We start from the raw sequence: 25,202 nt of genomic DNA, 5'->3' as shown, positions 1-25,202 counted from the left end.
TGTGTTCTACACTGAATTGAAAGTGAGGGGAGTTTAGTTTTCCAATAAACAATCCTTCAGTTTTATTTCAGTAAGGTTGAAGCACTTTCTTTGAGCAACACGCTTTCATTCCAGAATGAAGGCCTTCAGAAAATTTTTCATCAAGAGTTGATTAAATTGACATTCCTGACAAACATTGTGATTTCACTAATTCAGCATTTTCCAGTGGAAAACTACTCCATCAGAAATTTAAACCAGATCCGGTAGCTAGCAACACAGACACTGCCTGATTCTTCAGCTTTTTTCCTGGTAACTTCACAGGCATTTAAATAAAATTACTCTTGCTTCTATGTAAGTCCTTATTTTCTTTTGAATCACAAAGTGACTTAATGAAAGATTTAATTATTTAGGTGTTGATGCCAGAGAATTCAAGGAAATAACGCACAAATTCAGGCATGAGGTTTTGTAACTCCCACAAGATGAGGAAAAGAATTTTGTATTTAGCAATGTTGGCAAATGGATTTTAATACTGTTTCAGAATAGATTGAGACTGTGGAGGTTATTTGACTATGTATGCATGTTTTTGAGCAGGCTTAGCTTTAAGCTATGGTGTAAATGTGTTTGGGACTAAAGTGAATTAAAGCAAGACAAAGCGAGTCAGGACTAAAGGATTGGATGTCAGTATGTGTTGGTCTTATCTATATGTCTTCTAGGTAATTTTAATGATTAGTGTTTGGGGATTCCTTTTTACAGAATGAGAGATATATCATTTACTGTAATGTGGATTCATTTCAGTAAAAAATGCAAGCAGAAGGGGTGCAGTCACAGCTTAAATAGTGGAGATTCAGTAAACTGGTTCATTTCTAAAAAGCAAATATTAAGAGGAAGTATGCTTTTGTGCATTTTTTGAAAAGCAAGCCCTTATTGCATCAAAGGTAAAGCAACTACGTAAAAGCTTTAGTTTAATGGTCCATAGAATGGGAAACATTAAATTCACCTTAGCATTTATCCCTCTAGTGTTTCCAAACACAGGTCCCAGTTCTGCCAACACTTCGTGGATGTTTAAAGTTTAACAGATGAAAAATCCCATATGTCTGTCACAGGAAAATAACAGAATATTGATTTGCAGGAGTCCTGGGCTAGAAGAGAATTCTTTCCAAATTAAGTTGAAAGTACTTGTGCGTACACCTGTGTATGGAGATCAAGATGGATATAGGACCGTTAATGTTTTCCTGTGGATAAAAAAAGAAGGGAAATCCAAGAACCCTACCACCACCACAGGGTCTCCCCTATCATAACATGCTTACTTGATTTTAATAGTTCCTGCAGTACAATACCAGCATAGGGAATTTGCTGACTGAGAAGGGAAGAGATGGAACGGGGAACTTTTCTGAGTTAGTGTGGGTTGTGAATACTGATGCCACCTGACAGAAGGACTAATTTCTGTAGGTGGAGGGTGATTTTATGTGGTGGATATAATCAGTGCATCACTAACAGATGAGTGGCACTGCTAGAAAACAGCCTAGAATATTTCAGGCAGGAGGAAGTAGCTGAAGAGATTTCTTGGATTTGGAAAGCAGAAGTACTGAAAATGCAAGTAATGTCTGTTTGATCATCTTGCCTCTGATGCAACTGCTAGATGTTTTCCTTTCGTTCCCTAAAAAGTCGAAAGAAAACCAAGACGACTACTGCATTCTTGCAGTTTCTTACATTGAAATCCTTTTCCAGGAGATGAAAAACGTGGCAAACGTTAGGCTAAGACCCTTGAAGTACCCCAGTGCCCCCTTCCCTCCCTTCCAGTTTGTAGGATCTGCAGCATTTAGCAAAGTATCAAAAACTTACGGAAGCCTTTACATAGGTAAACCCTTTGGGGTTACTACCACTAGTATCCAGTAAGGCTGAAAGTAGCATAAGCAACACTATTTCTCTGCAGTGCTTTTGTAGCTTATTCTGAAGCACAGACTACTGTTGACTCCTGCCTGTAGTATCACATTCAACTCTTTCACAGAATCACAGAATCACTAGGTTGGAAAGGACCTTCAAGATCATCAAGTCCAACCATTAATCCAGCGCCACCATGTCCCCTAAACCATGTCCTGAAGCGCCACATCCACACGTTTTTTGAACACTTCCAGAGATGGTGACTCCACCACCTCCCTGGGCAGCCTGTTCCAATGCCTGACCACCCTCTCAGTGAAGAAATTTTTCCTAATATCCAATCTAAACCTCCCCTGGCGCAACTTGAGGCCGTTTCCTCTTGTCCTATCACTAGTTACTTGGGAGAAGAGACCAACACCCTCGTCGCCACACCCCCCTTTCAGGTAGTTGTAGAGAGCAATAAGGTCTCCTCTCAGCCTTCTCTTCTTCAGACTAAACAGCCCCAGTTCCCTCAGCCGCTCCTCATAAGACTTGTGCTCCAGACCCCTCACCGTCTTCGTTGCCCTTCTCTGGACACGCTCCAGCACCTCAACATCCTTCTTGGAGTGAGGGGCCCAAAACTGAACACAGGATTCAAGGTGCGGCCTCACCAGTGCCGAGTACAGGGGCACAATCACTTCCCTACTCCTGCTGGCCACACTATTCCTGATACAGGCCAGGACGCTGTTGACCTTCTTGGCCACCTGGGCACACTGCCGGCTCATGTTCAGCCGGCTGTCAACCAGCACCCCCAGGTCCCTTTCCGCTGGGCTGCTCTCTAGCCACTCCTCCCCAAGCCTGTAGCATTGCATGGGGTTGTTGTGGCCAAAGTGCAGTACCCGGCGCTTGGCCTTATTAAACCTCATACAGTTGGCCTCTGCCCATCGATCCAGCCTGGCCAGATCCCTCTGCAGAGCCCTCCTACCCTCCAGCAGATCAACACTCCCGCCCAACTTGGTGTCATCTGCAAACTTACTGAGGGAGCATTCGATTCCCTCATCCAGATCATCAATAAAGATATTGAACAAGACCGGCCCCAGAACCGAGCCCTGGGGAACACCGCTTGTGACCGGCCGCCAGCCGGATTTAACGCCGTTCACCACAACTCTCTGGGCTCGGCCATCCAGCCAGTTCCTCACCCAGCGAAGAGTAAACCCGTCTAAGCCACGAGCCGCCAGTTTCTCCAGGAGAATGCTGTGGGAGATGCTGTCAAAGGCTTTACTAAAGTCCAGGTAGACAGCATCCACAGCCTTTCCCTCATCCACTAGGCGGGTCACCTGGTCATAGAAGGAGATCAGGTTGGTCAAGCAGGACCTGCCTTTCATGAACCCATGCTGGCTGGGCCTGATCCCTTGGTTGTCCTGCAGGTGCCCTGTGAGCACTCTCAAGACCAACCGCTCCATAATCTTCCCCGGTACAGAGGTCAGGCTGACAGGCCTGTAGTTCCCAGGATCCTCCTTCCGGCCTTTCTTGTAGATGGGCGTCACATTGGCAAGCCTTCTGTCTTTCAGAACTCAGTATATTGCCTGCACTCTGCTGCATATTCCTGCCCATTTTCACCCTGCCTTTTGACTTCGTGTCCTGCTACCTCGTGCCTACCAGTTCTGTGCAATCTGTCATCTTACCTTCCGTACTTTAACAAGCCTTGCAAATAAGCAGCTAAATTAATTTGTCTTTGAAGCTCTCCTCTTTCTAGTAATTCCTCTTGCTACCTATTGATCAATGCTCAATGCATCCCTCTCCATATTTATTGCTGTGTATCTTCTCTTGTTTGTGTTGCTTATCTGGTATTTAAATTATAACAAGGTAAGGACTTTGCCCTCTTGCTTTGTGTAAGTGCACGGTGTGCTGAAAATGTTTAATATTGTGTCTTATGTTAAAATGTGTGAGCTCAAACTGTCAAGAGGTATCTTACTAAGTGGATAAATGGAGGAGAACCCTGTATTTAGTCTGGTGTTAGTTTCATTTGTGTATCTATATCAAGTCTATTGTGCTGGAATGGAACTTTAAGGGATGTTTGTTTGTCATAGGATATATCAAAATAATGACTGGAAACAGTTACATTTTCTCTGGAAACTTTGACAGCTGTTTCCTGGCCCTAATTGAGGGTATTTTTTGCATTCTTCGTATTGTGCACTACAGTCCATGAAAAGTGGAAGTAAGTCATACTTAGACTAACTGAAGTTTGTAGGAATATTTTTCCCATTCCAATATTGAAGGGTGTCACTCACTGACGTTTTTTTCCTTCTGGTCTAATTTGAATGAATTGAGTAAAGGAGAAGTTAACCTTTGTTTCTGTATATCCTTGCAGACTTCACCATCTAGAGATGCCTCCTTTCCATATAAAACTCAGTTACCATGTATGGTGCCAGCCTCAGCTTTAAGCAATAGTGAGTACAGCGCAGAATCTAAAATACTAGATTATGTGCAAGAGCTGGACTCTTCCTTCCATCCGGTCTTATCATTCCCTTCAGGTAAGTGACGCCATGACTCTAACAGAGGTTGGTTGTGCTTGTGAGAGCTGTAGAGTTTATGGACTAACTTTTCTTTTGAGTGATTTTAGAACTTAGTTCTCTTACAGAAAATCTCACGCTGGCAAAATACATGAGATTAGACTAAATAAAAATCTTCACTTCATCCTGGCATTTGAAGAACACACATCCTAGATTTCCCATACCAGTAATGTGATTACATCCAAGAAAGACTGGTCAGGGAAAAGGTGTTCTTTGCATGTTTCATTATGTGTCTAACTGAGTCAGTGTTAGTCCTTTAGATGGTGCTTTTGCCAACACAACCTGGTGCTTTTGCCAACACACTTGGTTGTGTTGCTTTCTTCAGCAGCTTTCAGTTCAGGCCTTTTGGACTAGGTTCAAAAAACTTTATTTAGGTTTTCTAATTGTTTTTGTGATAGTCATCCTTTTTGGTGATCTTTGAAGTTTATGGTTTCTGTCATCTGATTCTTTAATCTTTTTGAACAATAATGCAGATGTTGTTTGTGACTCAGCTCTGAAACTAGTGCAGGTGCAACTTGACAGGACTTGGGGCTTCAAAATAGCATATTAAATGCTGTTATCAGCAGAAGGGATTCATTCTGTTGGATTTTTTGCAGGGGGGTTATTTTAGGAAAAACCTATTGCCGTGTAGTTGCTGACCAGTAAAGGAATTCTGTTACGGGGGTCGTCTTTGCTGCAAAATAACCCTGAACGTGAGGCTGGGACTTGCATGGAACTGTTTAAGTCATTAATCAAACCCACTGTCTTCCCAGAATGACAGTGTAGACACTGCAGCCTGGTATTAGGAAGTCAGCAATTGAAGTAAGTCTTGGGTTTGGAGAACTTGTCACTGGCCAGTAGAGAAGACCCAAGTGTGGAATCCTGAGGCGGCCTCAACTCTTGCAGGTTTACGAGGGTTTACATCCCATGTATGGGGTAAAGAAGAGATTATTTTGAGGAGCAGATAGAGGAAACAGAACACTCACTCCAAGAGTGCAAACAGCCCAGTCAGCAGGACTCTGTTGTGGATTGGAGAGAAAAACACCTCTTCAATCTTTCTTTACACATGCTCCCCATCACTTACCTTGTGACTCTGACAGCCCAGCTGGACAGGAGCCAGCGGGGTTAGAAGTGTGTTCAAAGATAGTCACATAAGGCTATACCCCTTGCGTTCATTCTTACCTTACTCTTAAGGGAAACTAGAAAGTTTAACAAGAATATTGACATTTTCTTTTCTCAAAAAAAGTTTAATTATAATAAAAAAAAAAGGGGGCTTTGGATTGCATTGTGGCTACTGTTGGTCACTTTGCCAGGATGGAGGAAGAATAATGTTATTTTAGCTTCATTCTGATACCAAGAACATCTTTCTTTTGAGGAGTATTTATTCTCTTTTCAAGGAGCCTTAGCCTTGCTCATAATAGTCTAGACAGGAAAAAAGTGCTAGACCTACTATCTCCTGCTCAGATACAGTCCTTGTTTTTGAGGGAGGCTAGATTCATGCTCTAGTCTCTGCTTTGTGTATTTTGCTGCCTCTACCTCCTCATGAAGACCACTAGTCTACTTGTCATTTTCTTTCCTATGAAAGAGTTGTTGTGAATAAATATTATTGGTATTCGTTCCATTTTGAAACTGTGGGAGTTTCATTCTTCAGTGTGCGAGGAGGGATTAAAATTCAAGATTCAGATGATGTTCTCTCTTGTACCTGTTTTTTACTTTCAAAGGAGAATCATAATTTGCAGGCAACCTGGTAAGTATAGTGTAGTGGGACTCGCTCACTAGTGTACTCCTGGAAGCATAATTGTCCTTACGGTTCGAAGACTTTCCTTCAGAGTTTCCATATTACCGAGGGTCTTGACCAAAAATGTCAGTGGTTGCAGCATCCCTTGAGCATAAAAATGCCTCTTTAAACTTGCACCCCAATAATTGGAAAATTGTAGTTTGCATCTAAGTTTGGGTTTCTGGTATTTCTGCATCTAGTCTGTGGATAAACTGGAACAAACACTCCTGCCCTTTTGATTAAGATACAGGAGCGCGTAATAAAAAATCTCCAAGATATCCAGGTGGTTCCTCAGAGGAAATAAAAGAGGAGAAATGTATGTTTTACTCAGAAGTAGAATAGGAAACATGGCAAAAACCCTGGGGGGAAGAGCCTTTTACAGGTCGCTTTTAGTCTTGTGACAAAATGTCTAGTTAGATCCATATCAAATTGAAATAAAAAGTTCTTTTTAGTTAGCAAAATATGTTGACAGTTTCTGTCCAGGCAAGTCCTGAAGGCACATGAGGCTAAGGTGGTGTGTATATAAAAGTAGTTTAATGCCCACCCTTTGGCCTTGCCCTCAGTCCTTTCCTGATTCTGAGTTGTCAGGCCTGCTTCTTATGTTGACGTGTTTTTTTCTACTTAATTTCTCTTCTCTGTTGTAATTTTCTTCCCGGGAAGGCTTTTCAGACAGAGACCTATTTTTCTTAAGCCTTCCTGCCTTACAACAGTAGGTAAATTCCTTACCACTTGAGATGTTTTGCAGACTAATTCTTGGTTAGAACTCCCTCAGGAAATGAATTACATTGCCCCGCTGTAGCCTTTGCCTGAGAGAGAAAGAAAGAACGTACCTTGAAATTAACCTCGAGGCTCCCAGCAGGAACAATTTACAAAAGCATTAATTACCTGTACCCAAAAGGCTGAATGGAAGGCTTTTCAGATTACAGGGAAAGTTCACTGTGTGCTCTCCACTGTGATGGGTTTTGTGCAGAAGTTAGTCAGGAAGGGAACACCCCAATCTTACTCTCACTTGATACTGTCCAGAGTTTATTTTCATGAAGAACAATTCTGGAGTAATTGCAGGTACTGTTTATTCCAGAGTAAGACAGTCTTGCTCTTTCTTTTGACTTTGAAGACCACAAAAAGTGTTGGTAATCTACAAAGTGTGCCTGCACTGGGATTTGTTCAGGAGTATTCCTTAGAGTCCTACCTTGATCTGAGTTGTCTTGTCAGCCCTTAGAAGCTCTTATGGCTGGAGAGCCTGGAACCCTTTAAGTGTACTGCCTTGGTCAGCTCGTATGGCAGTGTAGCTTTCACAGCTAAAAATGGATTTGTTTTTACCACGGCATAACTCTCACCTCCCATTAATAGAAAGAGAGGTACCTTGAGATCTTACCTCCAGGCAATTACTGGAGATTATCTTTTATACGACTTAGATAACCGCTAGAAAAGACTACAGGTCTTTGCCTGTAGCGGAGGATAGCACTCATACAATAACTATCTTGCTGAGAATTGTCTTGCCTCAAATTTACTCGTGCAATAATCACTTTTTTGAAATGTCCGGCTGGGCTTTTTGGGGATATTGTCATTGAGTTTTCCTTTGGCTCTCACCAGTTTCAGGACGTGTTTTCCTATATTCTCTTCAGCTTGACCATGTGAAGACACTGCTGCTATAGAGACAAGTGATGGGTCCTCACAGGAGTTACTCAGCACTGCCATTCCTCATGAGTTGAAGGACTTAAGGCAGCAGTATTGCTCATAGTTTATATTACACAGTGGTGTGTAATCGATTCCTAGACCTTTAGTGATGATGCATAATTCATGGGCTCATGAGTTGCCATCTTTCTGATACAGACTCTTTGGATTTCTTTTTTTTATTAGATATTCCTCTTCACATATACTTTGAAACGTTATTAAGGAGGGATGACATCAAAGGAGAACCTGTTGATACCTCATCTTTGGGAGTGGAGTTTAAAATATCTCCAGACAATGGTATGTAAAGCAAAATATTTTGATATTTGCAAGACATTTTTTCATTCGCCAGTACTTTCTGTCCTGAAGAGGTTCAATTTATAAATTCACCATAAAGCAGGTTATCAGAGAAGGTAACTGGCTAAGGCTTTAGGAGGAAGAGGAACCTCTTCCCAGAACACAGTGTCAGGTTCTCCTTTGTTACACTGAAGTGACCCCATCAGAGCCGTAGGAGGGCACTAATAACAGTGGGCGAAGTTTGGACCGTGGGTGCTCTGCAGACATGGGTTCCTGACTGCAGTACTGTTTACTGTTTGGATTCCTATGAAAAGATGGGTGTGTGTTCCATTATAAATGCTTCAGCAGTTGAAACTGCCTATAAATTGCACCAATGGAAAATAAGTTTTTAACTTGATACATGCTTTTCCTGTTGTAGACTATAATCAACTTTCTGTCAAACAATGGAGCAGTGGCTGTTTATCTAATTCCAAATCTCAATCGGTGTCAGGAACATCCGACCAGCTGTCAGAAGGAAGAAAGAAAAGACATCTAAGTGAGACAGCAGTAGGTAAGCGAAAAATGGTATTAAGATGGCACTACTTCTTCAAAAATATGTGCTGTATAAATTAGTTTGTTATCACTGGGCTTTTAGAATTAATTTTAAGTTGTCTCCAAAAAGGATACTGTATGAAACTTTACAGGAGTTAAGGAATGGACTTATGGCACCATGAAAATAATGTGTTATTTTAAAGCATAGTAATCTTTCTCTTACTTCTTGAGTATATATTAGAAAAAGAGACAAGCTTCTGTATTTTATTTTTGGAATACCCTTTAAGGAAACTGCTCAGCAGTCCAGCTGTGTTTTTCTAATACTGGGTGTCGCTATTTTTAATATGAAGGGTTTTTTTAATAGTAGTCAGTGAAACTTTGAATTGCAAAGTTATCTGTCAAATCATGTGCCCAACCAAACATTTACTATTCCTGGCATCTGTGGCCAGCTATGTTTCATTTGTTGTATACTGTCATTTGTGGTTCTGGTTTCTTTCCAGACTGTTAAGAGGACTTGTGGGTAGCCAGCGCTTATAATTAGCGTTTTCACCCTTGTTACCTTTGTATTTTAAGCCATTGAATCTCTACTTCAGCACTTGGAAAATTAATAGAAAGCCCTGAAAGTTCTGTAGAAAAATGTGATAATTTAGGGACAAAAAATTGGGCGTACCATTCATTGTAAAGATAAATAGCATCTTCTCTTTCCAGGCTATTAGAATATAAAACCTAACAGATTCTGCTACAAATTTGTTTATTTGTGACCTTCTGGAAAATCTTTGCCAAAATTCCTCACAAGACCTTTGAAGAAAATAAATCACTGAGTAAGAAAACAAACTATATAGTTTAAAATTTCCCCTAAGAAACAATTTAAAGATATGAATGATTGGTTAACATTGTGGAAAAACGTCCTTCTGGTGCATATCCAGGTAAAACTGCTAGTGTAATCTTGCAATAGAAGTGGAGCTATGGGAATTACTGCAGAGATTATTTAAACAAAAATTATGATCAGTTAAAAAAACCACAAACGCACACACAAAAAAACCCCCCCGAAAATCACAACCCAAAACCAGCCAGCAACACAACCCCAAACCAAAAAACGTATTGATTAGGAAGTTAGAGGAGAGGTTTTGCACAGACTGAAAACTGTCTCTGATTTAGATGAAGTTTTTTTTTCTCTGCATCATTCCCCCAGTGCATTACGGTCCTCCCCCTTGCTGTGCAGCCTTCTCTTTTGCTGTGTGCTTGTCACCTCGGGAGGTGGGATCCTTTTCTCCATGCCACCCGTTCCCCTAACCAGTCACTGGCCCCCAAAAGGCGGATGTGGCCACGTTGTTTCCCTAAGCGTACTGTCATGCACGCTGAGATCAACAATTGGACTTGCATGGGAGCACTAGTAAGAGAGAAAACTTCTTGCTATAAACCTTTTGAAGTTACAATTAGTCTTCTGCCAATAGTATTTAGTTCTTTTGAGTTAATAGAACAAAAAAGCAATCTTTTATCACGAGGATCATAGTTTCCCAATGCCAGAAAACTGCTACGGGGTGTATTTGTGAGCAGCAGCACAGTTCTAACTTATTAGTGCTATGGGTGTAGTAGTACATATTTATTCCTAATTTGGGCTCTGTCTAGGAGAAATTATCCATGGGGAAGGTCAGCCTGATGAACAAGGCCAAAAATAAAACCTTGTGCCAGGGAGTTGCAGAGCAGCCTGGGAGATGAGAGTTCATGTCCTTGACGCAGCCTGTGCAATACAGTCTTTAGCATCAGGCTTCCCTCTTTTTTGATGTTGGAATACATGGACCCTTTTTATTAATTGGTATATTAAAACTGAGTTCTCTTTTCTTACTGGAAATTAAGATAGAAGGAAAGCAGAATACAGGTGGTTAAATTCTGAATCCCCCTAAATGCTGCTTACACTGGGACTGAATAAGAGAAAACAAGAATTATGATTTGTCTGGAGCAGTGGACCACTAGAAGAAACCACACATGGAGATCTATAAACTATTTTTGTTACCCTTGCTGCCAGTTTTGTCTTACTATTTATCAAGGAAGAAACCATCAGCCAGGGCTCAGTGAACTGGTACGTCAGTGAGATGCACCCCAGCTGGGGAAGCACTGCTAGGGAACACTGGGGAACGTTCCGCTAAGCTGATTGCATTTGTCGTGCATGTAGTCTATGGCAGCTCCTGAAAAAAAGCAGCAGGATTTGCCCATATGAAGCCGGTTCCACGAGAAGAAATTCTTCATAGAAGGAGAGGGATGAGGTTTGTGGAACGACAATGACAGGATGAGTAGCAAGTGTTTATTTAGTTGGCTTTTTTTAGTATTCAGTACATTGTAAGTGGTTAGCTGTGGGCTTCTAGAAATGACTTTACTATTACCGTATGGAAAAATTTCTTTAGTCTAATAGACAACAGCCAGTATGCATTTTTTTAATTATTATTGTTTGTGACAGGCGAACGTAACGCTAGGTTTGAGACATTCTCCTTTCAACATGCAGAACCGGACTCCCATAGCAGTTTTGCTGCCGTGACCAATGTCAATGCAATGACTAGGCCCTCTCACAGCACTTCATCACAGGTAAACCAAAAACATACCACTGTCTTAACTGAAATACCAGAGGAGAGTCGTGCCAATTAATAATCCAAAACCACATGCCTTTTACATCTAATTTACTGTTAAATTACAGTACAGAGCATTTTTATAGTGAATTAAGTGGATTACGTTAAGTAATTTATTCCAGATTGAGTATATGGCGTTCCTAAAACAGATACTTGGCTTGTAAAAAAATTTTGCAGATCGTATAACTGGAGCATAAGTTTAGTTTATTGGCATTGGGCCTTTCATTTGTGTTTTTTTTTATTATTATTATTTTATTTTTTTCCCCATTTCATGAAATATACTGTGATTTATGTTCTGAATTTTACACAAGGGCTCTTATGACCCTTTTTTCTTGGTGCAGCTGCATAAAATGGCCTCACGGTGCACATACAGTCACAGAATTTATTAACTCCCAGCTTTGCTGTTTAAAAGCTTTTGTGCAGAACTACAGGCAAAGTCTCTGGTATATAAATTCTCTGAGGAGCAGCAGAGCTCTGGTTCAGTGAGGTCCCTGCAGAAACACGCTTTGTTTTTTTGGAATTCATTGAGAATTTCATGATAATACTCAGATTTCAGTCCCACGGTTCTGTGAAGCCTAGTGGTATACTGGTGCTCTGTAAATCATCATGTTTCAATTTGGTGATGACTCCTGGAGAGCCGAGTTTAAATCTGCATCCCACACAGAGTTTTGACACTCGTCCTTTTTTCCCTTGCTTGAGCAGAACATCATCAAAGAATACCTAAATGAGCGTTTTGGAACAGACTGCTTCCGTTAATGTTCAGCTAAAAATTGAGATTGGAATAATACGGAATATATCATGATTTAAAACTAAACTTCCTCCTGTAATCGAAGAACTTCAGTTCAGAACCCATGTAGGTTTCATGCATTAGTGGGCAGAGACCACCACCAGGAATCCTACTGTGATCATGCCAAAGAAATTCAGTTTCTGTCTTTTGCACATCTTTCAGAAAACCGCTTTCCACGTAGGCTGTTCTTCGCTGCTAAATGTAGCTTCATTCTTTTGGAATTCCTAATTGTATCACACTGAAGAACCGCTTGGGTCATGGGTTAGTAGACAGATTCTAGAAGGTCATCTTTGTAGACTGAACATTATGAAGAAGGCAGCATTAACTTCAAAAGCTCTAACAAGTATTCAGAATTAACTGTAACTGAAATCAAGGAAGGGAAACACCCACTGATTTCAGTATGAGTTATGCCAGCAAGAAGTAAATCTCCGAGATGAGATAGTTTTAAGATTTGTTGACATTCCATCGGGGCAGGGGGAAGTCAGAGGTCATTAAGCCACTAGAAAATGTGTTAAAATTACAGACTTTCTCCTCGTGCAGTCCTCATGTTTCTCAGCTAATGTGTAGTTCCTACGATTTGAGCTGATGAATCTCATTTTGTATTGATTATGTTATACAGCATAACGCCAGGAGGAGGTTGAGAAGTGAGAGCTCCTATGATATAGACAACATTGTTATTCCAATGTCGCTGGTGGCACCATCAAAGTTGGAGAAACTACAGTACAAAGAAATCCTTACCCCAAGGTTTGTTCATGACCTCCTTAGTTGGACAGAAGATAGCAAAATGAACATGAGAACGTTAGCTAAGAATATCATTAAGATGTAGTTAGATAATTTTACAATATTAAGATGATCTTTTAATGTACTCGGGGGTCTTTTCTGTGCACTTCAGTTTGTGTGACTGGAGTGGTGGGAAGAGTGGACAGCTGATAGCACAAGGGAAGTCGTCCGATACACACAGGGAAGTGGCAATTGCACAGCCTGGCTAAAAATAGAAGTGGGGTTATATCATCTTAATTACAGTGATATTTGTGGCCTTCAATGTGCCATAAGGCTGACAGGCTCTGAATGGTTATTTGGAGGTTGCTGTCCTTTTTGTGTGTTTTGGTTCTATTTTCAGTCAATTAAAGAGAAGTTGTTTTAGCATGTATTTTAAAAATTTATCCATTCTGATACAGTAAATAAGCTTTTTTTTTTTCCCTACAGTGTAAACCTATAATCCATGATTCTAGAGACATGTGTGTGTCTCTCTCTTTTTTTTTTTTTTTTGTTAAGACAAAGAACATCTTTAGATTGCTAAAATGGGATAATTGATCTCCTGTGCTGTAATTCAGTGGCTTACTAGCAGATTGCCTGAAATGGCTAAATGCAACTGTTCCATATTTTAAATATCTAATTTGTACTTGCTTTTATATTGTCTTTAAAGCTAAAAAAATATTATTAAGACTATTGGATAGCTTAAACTGTGTTGGGAAAAGGAAGGATATTGGGTTGGGAAAGGAAAATCTAAATTTCAGGTATCTGGTATCAGCAGCCTAAATTTGAAATTATTTTATTTGAAAGAAATTTTGAAGCACAAGCAGTGTTGAAGAAGGAGTAACTAACATGTAGTATAGAAACAGAAGAGTCATCTTTATTGCTGAAATAATGAAAGAGCACTTAGGTAAATTAATTTAACTGTTCTTGTCTCATTTCTAGCTGGAGAGTTGTTGAATTTCGACCTTTAGAAAGATCTCATACAGATGAAGAAGAGGTAGGCTGTATTTTAATTAAAGCATCAGTTTTTAGTTAAAGTAGATATCGTATAGAATTGGGATAATCGGTATGTATTTTCCAAAGTCACTAACTTCATGCAAATCCTGGTAAGTTTCAAATTTCAAAAAATGAAGTATTGGACTGTGAAAATGTGTCTTATCCCAACCTGCTCGACCCAATAGCGGATGACAGAAATGTATCTCCATTAATAATCATTGTTCACTTGTTTGTTTGCCTGCTTCTGTCCCTCACTGCTGGCCCAGTCAGTGTTTCCAAAGGGTCCCTTTGGTCAGGCCTCCACCGCCCCTGCTCCTGGGCACCGTGATGCCAGGTCTCCCAGTGCGACTGTCTCCTCGGGGCAACCTGTGCTATAACCTCTTGCCCTTCTCTCTCATCCTCTTCTTCGACAGTCAGTTCCCATGGCGCGTTGCTCTTCAGTAGGTAATTTGGCATTTTGCCTGTGGGCCCAGCAGGTTTCCTCAGTTTTCTTCTTGGTGTTCATTTTCCTGCAGCCCTCCTGTGGGGAGTAAACTTTTCTTCTTTCTGCTTTGTCAGGAACAACATAAACTTCAGCATTTCCTGCTTGCTTCTCGAGCTAAGTTTGCACATTGTGTTGGGGAACAACACACTGTTGCTTCCTCCAGACATAGGAATCTACCTTTTTCTTCCAGGGAATGTCTGTGGACTTTGCAGCTGGGGGGTCCATTTCTCTCCGCTAATTGGGAGTTTGAAGGCATTTCCTAACCCCAGTGTGAACGTCTGGTCTCTAGGTTTGGTTCCTAGGCTGGTTTTATGTCCTTCCAGTCTTTTTGTGGCTCCTTTTCCAGAAACCTGCCAGTTTTGCTGTCCTTTGGACATCTCAAATCTCCCTCCAGTGTCTGCTGTAGGCTGCTACCCACTGTTGTAACTGTAGGACGTGCATTCGTACCTTCATCCACAGTATCTGTTCTTGAGCTCCTTTTTTGAAGAATCTCTACAAGCAGGGTTTAGGTGCCTTAGTAGTAGAAAAAGATTGCATTTGGGTAGCAGTACAGAAGGTTATGCTAAACACGGTAAACAAATCATTATGCCACTCCCTGGGGGTAGAAAATACAGCCTCCATAAAGGCACTAGCTTCCTCAGAGTTTTACTAGGCCTGTAGCTGCCTGCTTCTCGGAAAGGAACCTTTCCTTTCAGAAAGCATCATGATCTCAGATCCCTGCCTGGTGCAGTTGCACTCATTTGGAACCATACTTTTGGGTCAGAAGGAAGAGAAAAAGTTATCCTGTCCCTGCCTTTTCTTGTGCACTTGAGAAATTCTTGTGAAATGTGGTGCTCAGACTTATGTCACCTCCACTACCGCCTCTGCTAGCAAGAAGCATGCCTGATCTTATTTTACAGTGAGAAGGTCAAATTACAGACACAGGAGAACTCTCCTGCAAGGATATTTAATTAAAGCATTTGGAGAATAACTAATAAGGCAGCAAGGGCGTGCTGTCTCTTGAGAATCCACTGTTCATTGCCCTCTCTTCATCCTGGTATCTGGGGGGAAAAGAAGGAATTTCAATAGCGATTTGCCTTCAGAGCTTCAAGAGACTTGCTTGGAGGACTCAGTGTTTTTCTTGGTTAGGTTTCAGATCCCATACAGACGACTTGTCTTACATACTTTCAGCATATTTTGCTGAAGTGACTTCAAGGTGTCTCTCTGTGGAGTTCATGGACTAATCGTTCATTTAGTAGCCCTCCCAGTCCATGTGTATTTGGCATGACTAGCTGATCCTGTATGATTCATCCTTTGGCCAGGAAATAACTTGAGTTAACAATAAAGCAGCTTTGCCTCCTGCTGTGGTCCGCTGCTTCTGTATTGTCTGTCAGCTGCTGGGTAGAATGAGAGAGGAGAGATGTCAGACAAGAGGAAAAATGCTAAAGTTCTTTGTCTAAATTGTCCTTTGCCCGTTTTCCCCCTTTCTTTTGGAATTGTGTTAATTGGTTTGGATGTTTTTCAGAGTACTAAGAAAAGGTGGTTGTCTGATCATAATTCTTCCACTTCCTTGCTTTAGGTTTTAAGCTAAGTTGGATTTGTTACTAAGCTTGAGAAAAGACATGAGAAAACAGCAGCATTACCTTTTTGCATTTTCTGTACTCACACTCTGACACTCTTGAAATTGTTCCTTGTACTGAAATTTAAGGCAAACTTCAGTACAATCATTCGTGAAGGACAACAAAGAGGGCAAAATGTACTTTCTGCTTTTATATAAAGTAAGCTGCTGCTTTGCTTTTTCCACTGCATAGCAGCCTGTGGTGGGACGGTATAATGGTTTCTTTGCTGCCTATCTTCTGCATAACTAAATCTAAAACTCCTGGAGTTGTCCTTGTGTCATCCAGCAGTTAGGGATTTCTTCCACTTGGTATCTCCCTCCCCGTTCCTCCCCCCCCGCCCCGTTTTTTTTTTCCCCCCTTTCTCTCTCTCCATTTAAAGGCTTTCAATGCAACAACCTGTATCCATGCAATAAACCTGCAGCCAAAGTTTCTACAAGTTACAAAAAAATGTGTGATCCCTAATTTGTCATGTTCTACAGGAGCCACACTTCAAAGGATGGAAACTCAGCACTTTCTGAAAATCAGGCCTAGTCACCATGCCTTTATTTGAGTACAGAAGCTTACCTTTTTTGGGTGCCTAATTTTTGTTTCTGGACATTTTGCCTTACAAGGACAACCATAACAGTTGGGCAATGCAAAAGTTAATCTACTATCTATGTCTGCTCTATCACTTCCTCTAAAAATACTTAGTTTTTTGAAACAGAGCGTTTGAGTTTCCTGGTTTGCATGTATGCATTTGCAGTCTGTTACTGCCTGAAGGCATGGGAGGGTGTGGCATGGGTTTTCCTGTTTTATTTTGTTTTTAATTTGTTTTGTCCAGGTTCATGTTTCTGGCAAGGCATGGTTGTAAAGTAATGTTCAAGTTTATTTTGTAGTTGTTTTAGTAATAACATATACTTCAGAATAATTCTGTTTGTAATTCGTTTTGCATAAGTGTTCTCATGGCTTATGACTCAGTGTTTCCCAGGAAGCCAAAGACTGAAACACAGACTTTGTTGTTTTGAGAACCTTTCAGAAATATTCCTGGTGCTATTCAACATTAATGCATGGTGTCTTGTAGCTTAACTAGATGTGACAGGGGGATACAGATCTTAAGTTTGCTTTAAGTCTGTTTCTTTGAGTGAGATCATTAGCCGTGCCTCACAAACAGGCCTTCCCAACAGTCTTTCCTCTCAGCGTCACTGCCAGGTCCATCCACTAAGGAATGACATTTCAAACTAACCTTAGTAGAGGGGGGAAATACCAAATTTCTCCAGTTACAGCAACCTCAAATTCACCTGAAGTCGGTGGAAGAAATACATAGAGTGTTAAAAAGCTGGAGAGGGGCAGAGGTTGTACTGAACCAAGCAGAGACCTTTTACTCTTGTTGTAATGTGATTTTACCGATAGAACAAAGAATAATTTTTAAATAAGAAAATGTATTACTTGTTAGTCTTCAGTGGAATAGGGTAACGCTCATTGTAAATAAAGAAGTAGTTAAATCTGCTATCATCAGCTATGGAAAAGAAACAGTAAAGCTTCTTTCTGTATCTTTCAAAACTTTTCGCTTGGACAAGAATGTGGACTTTGATTTTTGAAAGGAAGCTTGTTAAAAATGAAGTTTCTTCCCAGCATGAAAGGTTTTGGCAATTTGCTAAGAAAAGTATTTTCAAAGTCTGAGTTTTTCTTTCAAAATTATCTTTTGTTTCCACTTCAAAGGACATCTGAGCACACAGAAAAATCCTCAATTTTCCCTGAGGGAATAGCACTTTTGTAGTTCATAGAATTCTCACTTTCACGCTATACATCAGAGTGTGTATGGAAAGACAGAATCTGAACTGAGATGCAGCCCCGTACTGATGCCATCCAAGTGACAGAGCTGGTGAATTCCAGAGAGGAGGAAACCCATTAAGTTGGCTTGCATGAAAGGAAACCAGCAGCTAACAAAGTGGTTTGTGTTTAACATAAATAAATAAGAGCAATGAGTCTTCAAAAAGCACTCATGAGATGGGCAAACAAAGCAGGCCTGTTTGTCTGAAGGTTCCTGTTGAGTGCTGGGCTGAGGAGGAACGGGGCAGCTACAGTTTTAAACAAGCGGGTCGTGTGGCCGTTTCAGATTGTGCCGAAGTCTTTGGGATCCTTTTCATTGGCCTGGTAAAATGTCATTGTGGGGCTGTGGTTCATGACCAGCCGCCTAGGTTGGAAATGTGCTCTCTGGCAAGCTGAGTGCCACTACCAGGTGTGCTTACAGACGCAGAAATGCATTGTAATACTTTGCATTTGTACCCATAATGGTCACAAACTACCTCGGTGCTCCAAGGCTTGATACAAAGAATGGCTTCTGCAGAAAAATCTCAGGGCTGTTAGTGGTCTGCAGTGCAGTACTTCCAGCTGACAGCGTAAACTATATTGTATGGCTCTATGTGGCACTGTAGCGAGGACTCTGCGGTTAGTTCTGGATTTTATCAGACTCAGTCGGCAGATAAATGGTGTTACACAAGTAACACCGCTGAGGATTCTGCTTTATTTAAAAAAAAAAAAAAATCGATTTATCTTCCATGACCCCGTGATTATTGGTGTAGTTCTTGTCCAGGGCTGATCTGGCAGTGCATTTTCACAGCTTCTATGACCAGGAACTGTTCTTTCCTAGAATTTCTCCGCTTTTGAGTTGGGAGTGGCTGGCATAAAATCCATGGCTGCAGCACTCACATGTTCTCACCCACCTTGGCTTTTTAGGTGAACTTTGAAGAGGTTGAATGGTTTGGAGCACTTTGAAATAACTCTGAGCTGTGCTGGAGGGGTCCAGCCAAGAGTGCTTCCCACAGAAAAATGAAGATGGCTCTTTCAAAGTGAAGGTCAGATGTGATAGCTACACTGAGGAGTTCCACCTAGAGACCTGGCTCTTGACTACAAGCAGTTAAAGTACTTGCATTAGGGCCGTTTTTAAGCTGTAGCAGGGTCATGCAAATCATTTGCTAAAAAATAATCTCTTCAAAGCAGAAACCATTTTCTGCTTGGTTTCATAGCAGGAATGCGGCACCTCAGGTTTGCTGAGTTCCTCTCAACGTCCTGGGTGATCTCAGACCCATTTCTCTGTGCTTAAAGAGCACCTGGCAGATCCAGCTGCCTCCCAGCCTCTTCCTAAAGCAGTCTCTGGAAACTCCTGGAATTCTTGCTTGTCTTTATGATGTGCTTTTAATACTGCCTTGATTTGCAAATGAATACTTGTCCTCTTAATTTTCTGCCTCTCAACATCGGGGAAAAATGTGTTAGTTGGTTGCACGGGGGGGTATAGTTTCTATATCCGTTCAGATCAGCCATGGACGTGTAAAGCAAGTGGAAGTGACAGCATCCCATATACTAGCGCTCTAGTGAAAGTGTAAGCTGAATGCATCTGTTTTGATATGCCTTTATACTGTAAGCGTGTATTGTGTTACCTCCTCTGGTTTGGTGAACAGACCTTTGCAGAATTGTATAGAATATTGGCTGCCTTTGTTTCCAGTGACCTTCATAATTAATGGCAGCAATTGTCCCTGTATTTTGTTACAGACAGAAGATCTGTCAGATGAAGTATTTTCCTTACGTCACACAAAGTATGAAAAAAGAGAGCGAGCAAGGTGGTCGCTGTGGGAGCAGAGCCGCTGGCCCAGAAGGAATAGCAGGCAGGTGTACTGACTTTGATAAGAGCATTCCTACTGAACCGCTGGTGTTGGCTGTTGGTGCAGCAGTTTCAGAAATGCTGTCACAGAGAACTTTGAAAATGAGGGCAACTCCCCATTAACTAACTTGGCAGGGACAGCACCAGGTATGTTTGGGTTTGTGGCCGGAAAGGGAAGGCCGTGCAGTTCTGAAGCATGCACACTTACAGAAATTGGGCATATTAGTGAACAAAAATCTTACTCCCATACCGAACACAGCTCTGCTAGTTTGTGCCACTCCCGGTTATCATGACTGAAGCCACCGAGTGTCACGTGAGCCCTTCTTCACTCACCCGAATTGGATCAAAGTCCACTTGCATTCATACGGAAGGGTCCAGAGCCATGCAAGCGACCTTATGCTTAAAGAAGTCATTGTACGAAAAAGTTAAATTATCACAGGCTTGCTGTCTGGTGCAAAACTCGCCAGCATTAAATCTAACCCCTGAAAGTCTTGCAAAAAGTAGAGAACATACAAGAACAAACATAATAAAGCTGTCTCTGCAATTTGGCTCTGGGAAAATGATTCCCATAAATCGCTTCAGAATCTGCCAGGACAAAAAGCATCCTATAAATGCTGGGATAACTTTTTTCTGCTATTTATCATATGCTTGTGTCTACTCTTGGCTGAAAGGGAACCACGACACTATGACTATATATGCAAAGACAGCTTTTTTTAATGCAGGATAAAATTAGAGCTAAACCATATTAAGGAATTATAACTTACGCCATTTTGAACATAAAAAAAAAACCCTTAAGAAAGTGTACTGAGAAATACAAGGTCTGTATGTACCCTTAATTTTTAACTCTATGAACTCCTTGGTGAAATCTTAGTACTATTTGAATTCAGAAGTAAAACTGCCATTGACATGAGCAGACTTTCACCTGGCTTAAATGATGCATTCCAGTATTTTATATCTAGTTCAAACTTGCATTAAAGGCGAGGTCAAAATTTTTAATTTTGTTAAATTATTTTGACTGCTTTGGAGGCGAGTCCAGAGCAGAGGTGGGAAAGAGGGAGCCCAAGGACCTGCTGTTTCTTCTCGAGTTACGTTGGCACAGTCTGCTGACAGGGCAGTGCGGACTCTGCAGGCTCCTGTGAATGCTGCCGTGTTCCCCCGAGTGGGAACAGCCCACGGCTCACCGAGTTCTGTCCAACATTACCTTTTGGTGAGCGTGTGGAGCGAGGCGCAGGAGCGGGACCAGCCACCAGCTGTTCTGCAGCCAGAGCGTGCCTGCTCCAGCCCTGGTTTATCCCGTTAGCTCCTCCACATAGCGCTCTGTGCTTTGGCTTGTGACAACAAGGTTGTCAAGTACCATGCGTGTTTTCATCTGCTCTTTTGAGTTAAATAAGTAGAATGGAGGTAGCGCATACAGAGAAAGTGAACGGTTTGAAAAGAAAATTGAACTGTACCTGGTGATGTGAGAGGGCAGGGGGTAGCGCTTAAGACTCTCGTCTCTTACGCTGCACTAGATCTTACAGCAAAAATGCAGATGGACGACACAGCCAAGATTCAGTGCAGAAAGACCACCACGGCGGCTCCTGTGCCCCACTGCATTGCGCTGCTGAACCTGTTCCCGACTTGACGTCGGAAGCCCACAGCTCTGTCTGTTCAGGGACCGCACAACTCAGCAGGGAGAGCCAGGAAGCGAAGGTGGGTGCTTCCAATACCTTCCGGGTCCGGTCAGGTCTTCGGCGACCGCTTTCTCTAACCTGAAACAAAGAACCTGAACGTATCCTCCTGTCTCACTGATCAGAATCTCAGGCTGTAACCCTGGTTTATGTAGACTGAATGTAGCACTCCTGATTAGAACTAGATTGCTGTGCTTTTTGAATTAAGCCCAAGATTTGTCAGCAGGTAAAAATGTCATTGCTTGGCACGCGTGGCACGTGTTTTGGAGGCAAGTATGGCAGCCCCGGGTTCAGGGCTGATGATATTTTCTTGGGTATGTTGGCCAAGGTTCCAGCTGGGGCTGATTGTTCTGGGGTCAGGTGTCCTGATAGTCTGGCACCGTGGAAAAGAGCTTCCCCCATCCTGTACGGTGCCTGTTCAGTTGTAGCTCTGTTACTAGTTCAAAATGATATGAAGCCAGCTTACATTGACAGCTGGTGCCTAGCAGTGTTGTATTCTTTATCTGAAGAGCCCTGCAAACACTGTAAAGACAGGCAGACACTCATTTGTTACTTGATAGCAGATCATTCTGCACATAGCTGATCAGTTCAGACTCAACTGAAATCCCTTTCTCCCCTCTTTTCCCACCCTCACGCCTACCCTTCTGACTCCTTTCAGTCTGGGCTGTGGGAACTTCGAGTTTTTCCACTAAAAGATGAAGAGGTAGAAGCTTTACTGTGCCAAGATCAAATAACGAATCAGACTGAAATGTCAAGTGCAGCTTTCCCCAGCGACTCTCTCTGTACTTCCTGCACACCCATTGGTTTGCCAGACAATGGCCATCCACCAAGAAAACAATCTACCGAAGAGTCAGACGACTGTGAAAATGTTTGCCTGGGAATCAACAATACAAGAAAACAAAGGTGACAGGGAATAATGTGGTTCATTAAGAAAGCCAAATAAGGTGGAGAAAAGTGTAAGGTAAAATCTTTCTTGTTCACACAGCATATGACAGCACAATTCAAAACCTGTACGTTAGCTGCATATAATATATTTTCTTTCTTGCTTTGTAACAGGTAGGATAAATCCCAAAGACAACACTTTCTTCTTCCTGAACCCCAAGAGAAAGTAATTATTTCAAGCTGGAAGTCTAATATTCCCAGTGGTGTCGGGAGTGGGCGCACATAAATTGCTGGCACCATTCACTTTGTTGTCATATTGCCACATTTGTTAATAATAATCATCCTTTTCTGTTTTGTTTGTTTTCAAATGCATTTCTGGTTCTAGTGGATTCTGGTGCAGCAAGCTATGCTGTCTACCTTAACCAACAACTTCAACTGAACACAGAAAAACTACTTGAAAACATAGTGGGGAGCAGCGCTAGCCTCAGATTCTTTTCCTGTGTGGCATGACCATGGGGCAAAAATCTGCCTGTCTAAATGCATGTGTGTAACCCGTGCGCAAGGTGAGGGTAGGCAAGAACCAGCCGTTTGAAAGCAGGAGCTCTGGAAGCCTTGCATCTAGCTTAAAACCTGTACTCAGCTCTCAGTAGTGCTAGGGCATGTTTCATATAGACGTCCTCAAGCAGCAAGATAGAAATAGGCCACTGCATTTCAATAGTCGATATATCTGCTACTCAGAAAGTAGGGTTTCTGCCTCAGTCGTGTGGGCATAGAGAAACGGAAGGGAAGAGGAGTCGAGTCAAATCAGTGACACAGCTCTCTGAATCTTGTGTTTTGGGTCATCTTACTTCCTTAGTCCTTCAGTAGCTCATGAGGCTCATAATATGTTGCTTTAATATGTTAAAGACAATGTCTTGTTCAGATTTCTGTACAGTGCCTTGTAAGAGTCTCGTAAAGTATGCCAACATTTGGTGACTAGCTGAAAAGGAAAAAATGACTGATATTTAGAAGACCAATAAAGAAAAAAGCCCCAAAGCTTTCCATTGTGATTTCAGATAGATTTTTAATTTCACAGTGAGGAAACCAATGCAAGTTGTTTAAACTTGCATCTAAATAGTGTAGTTTGGAATGTATCTGCAACCTCAGGCGGTATTAACAAAGATTAAATACTGAATGTAGGTATAATCCGTCAACAGGAAGTTTTTCTGTGTAGAACAGTTGAAGGCAATTTTATAGAAGTCTCTGTTTCTGTGCAAAATTTTCTTCCACTTGTAATATCTGGAATGGCACTGGACAGATGACCCAGTTTTAGTGGTTTTTTTTTTTGTCAAAATGACAAAAATTATACACTGGTCATCGGAAAACAGTTCAGTAAAGTTAAGTTTCAACACTACAACCTATTGCTACATTGTAGTTTATTGCACATTCTGATTATTTTTTTAAACACTTTTTTAACACTGGTTTGTCTTAAACTTGAATCTTGCCTCAATGTCTGATACGATAATCTTTGATGCAAGGTTGGTTTTTTTAATTAAAAGCTATTTCTATATATGTTGTATATAGTCTGAATTTGATGGCCTTATAGAAGTGAAGAAGAGCAGTACTGCTTCCTCTTGGCACAAAGACCTGCTTGGCCCAAGAATGGCTTTGCAAACACACTGAAGCGGCAGCGGCACTAAGCTCCGCTGTCGTACTGAAGCTGCGCTGGTGCTGCAAGGCTGAGGTGTCCCAACGTCTGAATACAGAGGTGGATTTTTCCATCTCTCTTGTCCTGCATGTGCATCTGCTGCTGGGAAAAGGTTTCTGAAAGTTATACATCTCACATGCTTTGGCAGGTCTTTTTCCATACCCGTATCCATTCATTAAGACGTCTGATCCGACCAGCTCGCACCCAGCTTTGTTGTAAGGTCAGGGCTTCCTGCTCTGTCTGATCCCTGGGGCAGTGTGAGGCATTTCTGCAGGTTAAGAGATGGGACAGACCAAGTAAACCAGCCAGGTAGCTGCCTTACAGGTCCTGAAGGTGCTATCAGGAAATGGAAATGCAACCGAGCATTTTACGGGAAGCAGCAAGAGGAGAGTGTTTTTCTACACTGGGGCATGGCAAGGGTGTTCTAAAGCAAGGCCATAAAAAACCTGTGCAAAAGGAGGGGCATTAGCCAACCTTGGTCAGCCGGGTGGACTGTTCCTGCATGATGGCTGTTCAGTTCCCAGCTGTGGCGTCCTGCTGCGCTGTCGTGTTGCTTTTGGGTCAGTCTCCAGTGTGCAGGCCTAAAGCAGCTGCTTGTTACCTTGCCAGCTGTAGGGGCTGCACAAGTGGTTATTGATACGAGCAAAGGTATGCACGTTTTCTCTGTCCCCTCTTTTATATGTTCTTGTCAGCCATTGTGGGAACCAGCTAGTGCTTCCCAAAGGCAGTAAAAAAAGGCTAGCCAAAGAAAGGCCAGGCAGCCAGGAAACTGAAACAAATTCCCTGGCGAAACTACAAAAATGGTCATAACCCCACCCCACCACCACCAGAAGTCTTTTCTCTAACAAACATCTGCCTTTCAGCTTGGCTAGACCTGTGACAGCAAACTGCAACTGCCTTCACCCAAAGAGCTGCCTGAGCAACTGCACAGCTGGAAGACTGTGCTAGAGCATCTCTACCTCCCCACGCCCCCACCCCAGGGCTGCTCTCCAGGTGCTAGTGGTGTGCAGGTTTCTGCCTTCAGGTGAGCAGCACTTGCAAGCATGGCAAGCAGAGGCCAACGGGGACGGGTGACCAAGAACAGGCGCCATTTCCTTCTCTCATGTTGCCTGCCTACCTCCAGCAGGCCTTCGTCGGGCCAGGCAGATGGGGAACGCCGTGTGTGCCTGTCAAGCGAGATGCTTTTTGGGAAGCCCCAGGCTGCTCCTCACCCACAGCATCTCTAATCATTTGTCACCATCTTGCAGCAGCAGACCAAGCGCTGTGCCCTGCCCTCTCTGTCTCTACGCTGTGCGTCTTTGCTCCAGCCAGTGAGGCACTCCGGTTTGCAATAGCCCCATTTCATGACTGGGACAAGGTTAGAAAACTTGCTAAACTGAACCTGGTCACAGGACCAGCCCCCTCCTTTCATCTTCCTTCC

At 42.1% G+C, this 25,202-nt stretch overlaps 1 protein-coding gene across 1 annotated transcript in view; it reads left to right on the top strand.

Annotated features, from left to right (window-relative positions):
- The window catches only part of KANSL1L (KAT8 regulatory NSL complex subunit 1 like), a gene marked incomplete at both ends in the record, with an annotated part of 59,300 nt that extends 37,180 nt beyond the window's left edge, over positions 1–22,120 (top strand). Inside the window, 9 exons of the mRNA XM_082001430.1 lie at positions 4,208–4,370; positions 8,026–8,136; positions 8,552–8,683; positions 11,120–11,244; positions 12,692–12,816; positions 13,771–13,825; positions 19,435–19,553; positions 21,055–21,235; positions 21,872–22,120. Coding sequence (XP_081857556.1) covers positions 4,208–4,370; positions 8,026–8,136; positions 8,552–8,683; positions 11,120–11,244; positions 12,692–12,816; positions 13,771–13,825; positions 19,435–19,553; positions 21,055–21,235; positions 21,872–22,120 — 1,260 coding nt within the window. The remainder of the gene's footprint in view (positions 1–4,207; positions 4,371–8,025; positions 8,137–8,551; positions 8,684–11,119; positions 11,245–12,691; positions 12,817–13,770; positions 13,826–19,434; positions 19,554–21,054; positions 21,236–21,871) is intronic.
- Between the last annotated feature and the right edge of the window lie 3,082 nt (positions 22,121–25,202).

The sequence above is a fragment of the Phaethon aethereus genome, assembly GCF_964289735.1.
Source record: "Phaethon aethereus genome assembly, chromosome: 6".
Classification (NCBI taxonomy): Eukaryota; Metazoa; Chordata; class Aves; order Phaethontiformes; family Phaethontidae; genus Phaethon; species Phaethon aethereus.
The sequence above is the reverse complement of the archived record's forward strand: the minus strand, read 5'-3'. Positions and strand labels throughout refer to the sequence as shown.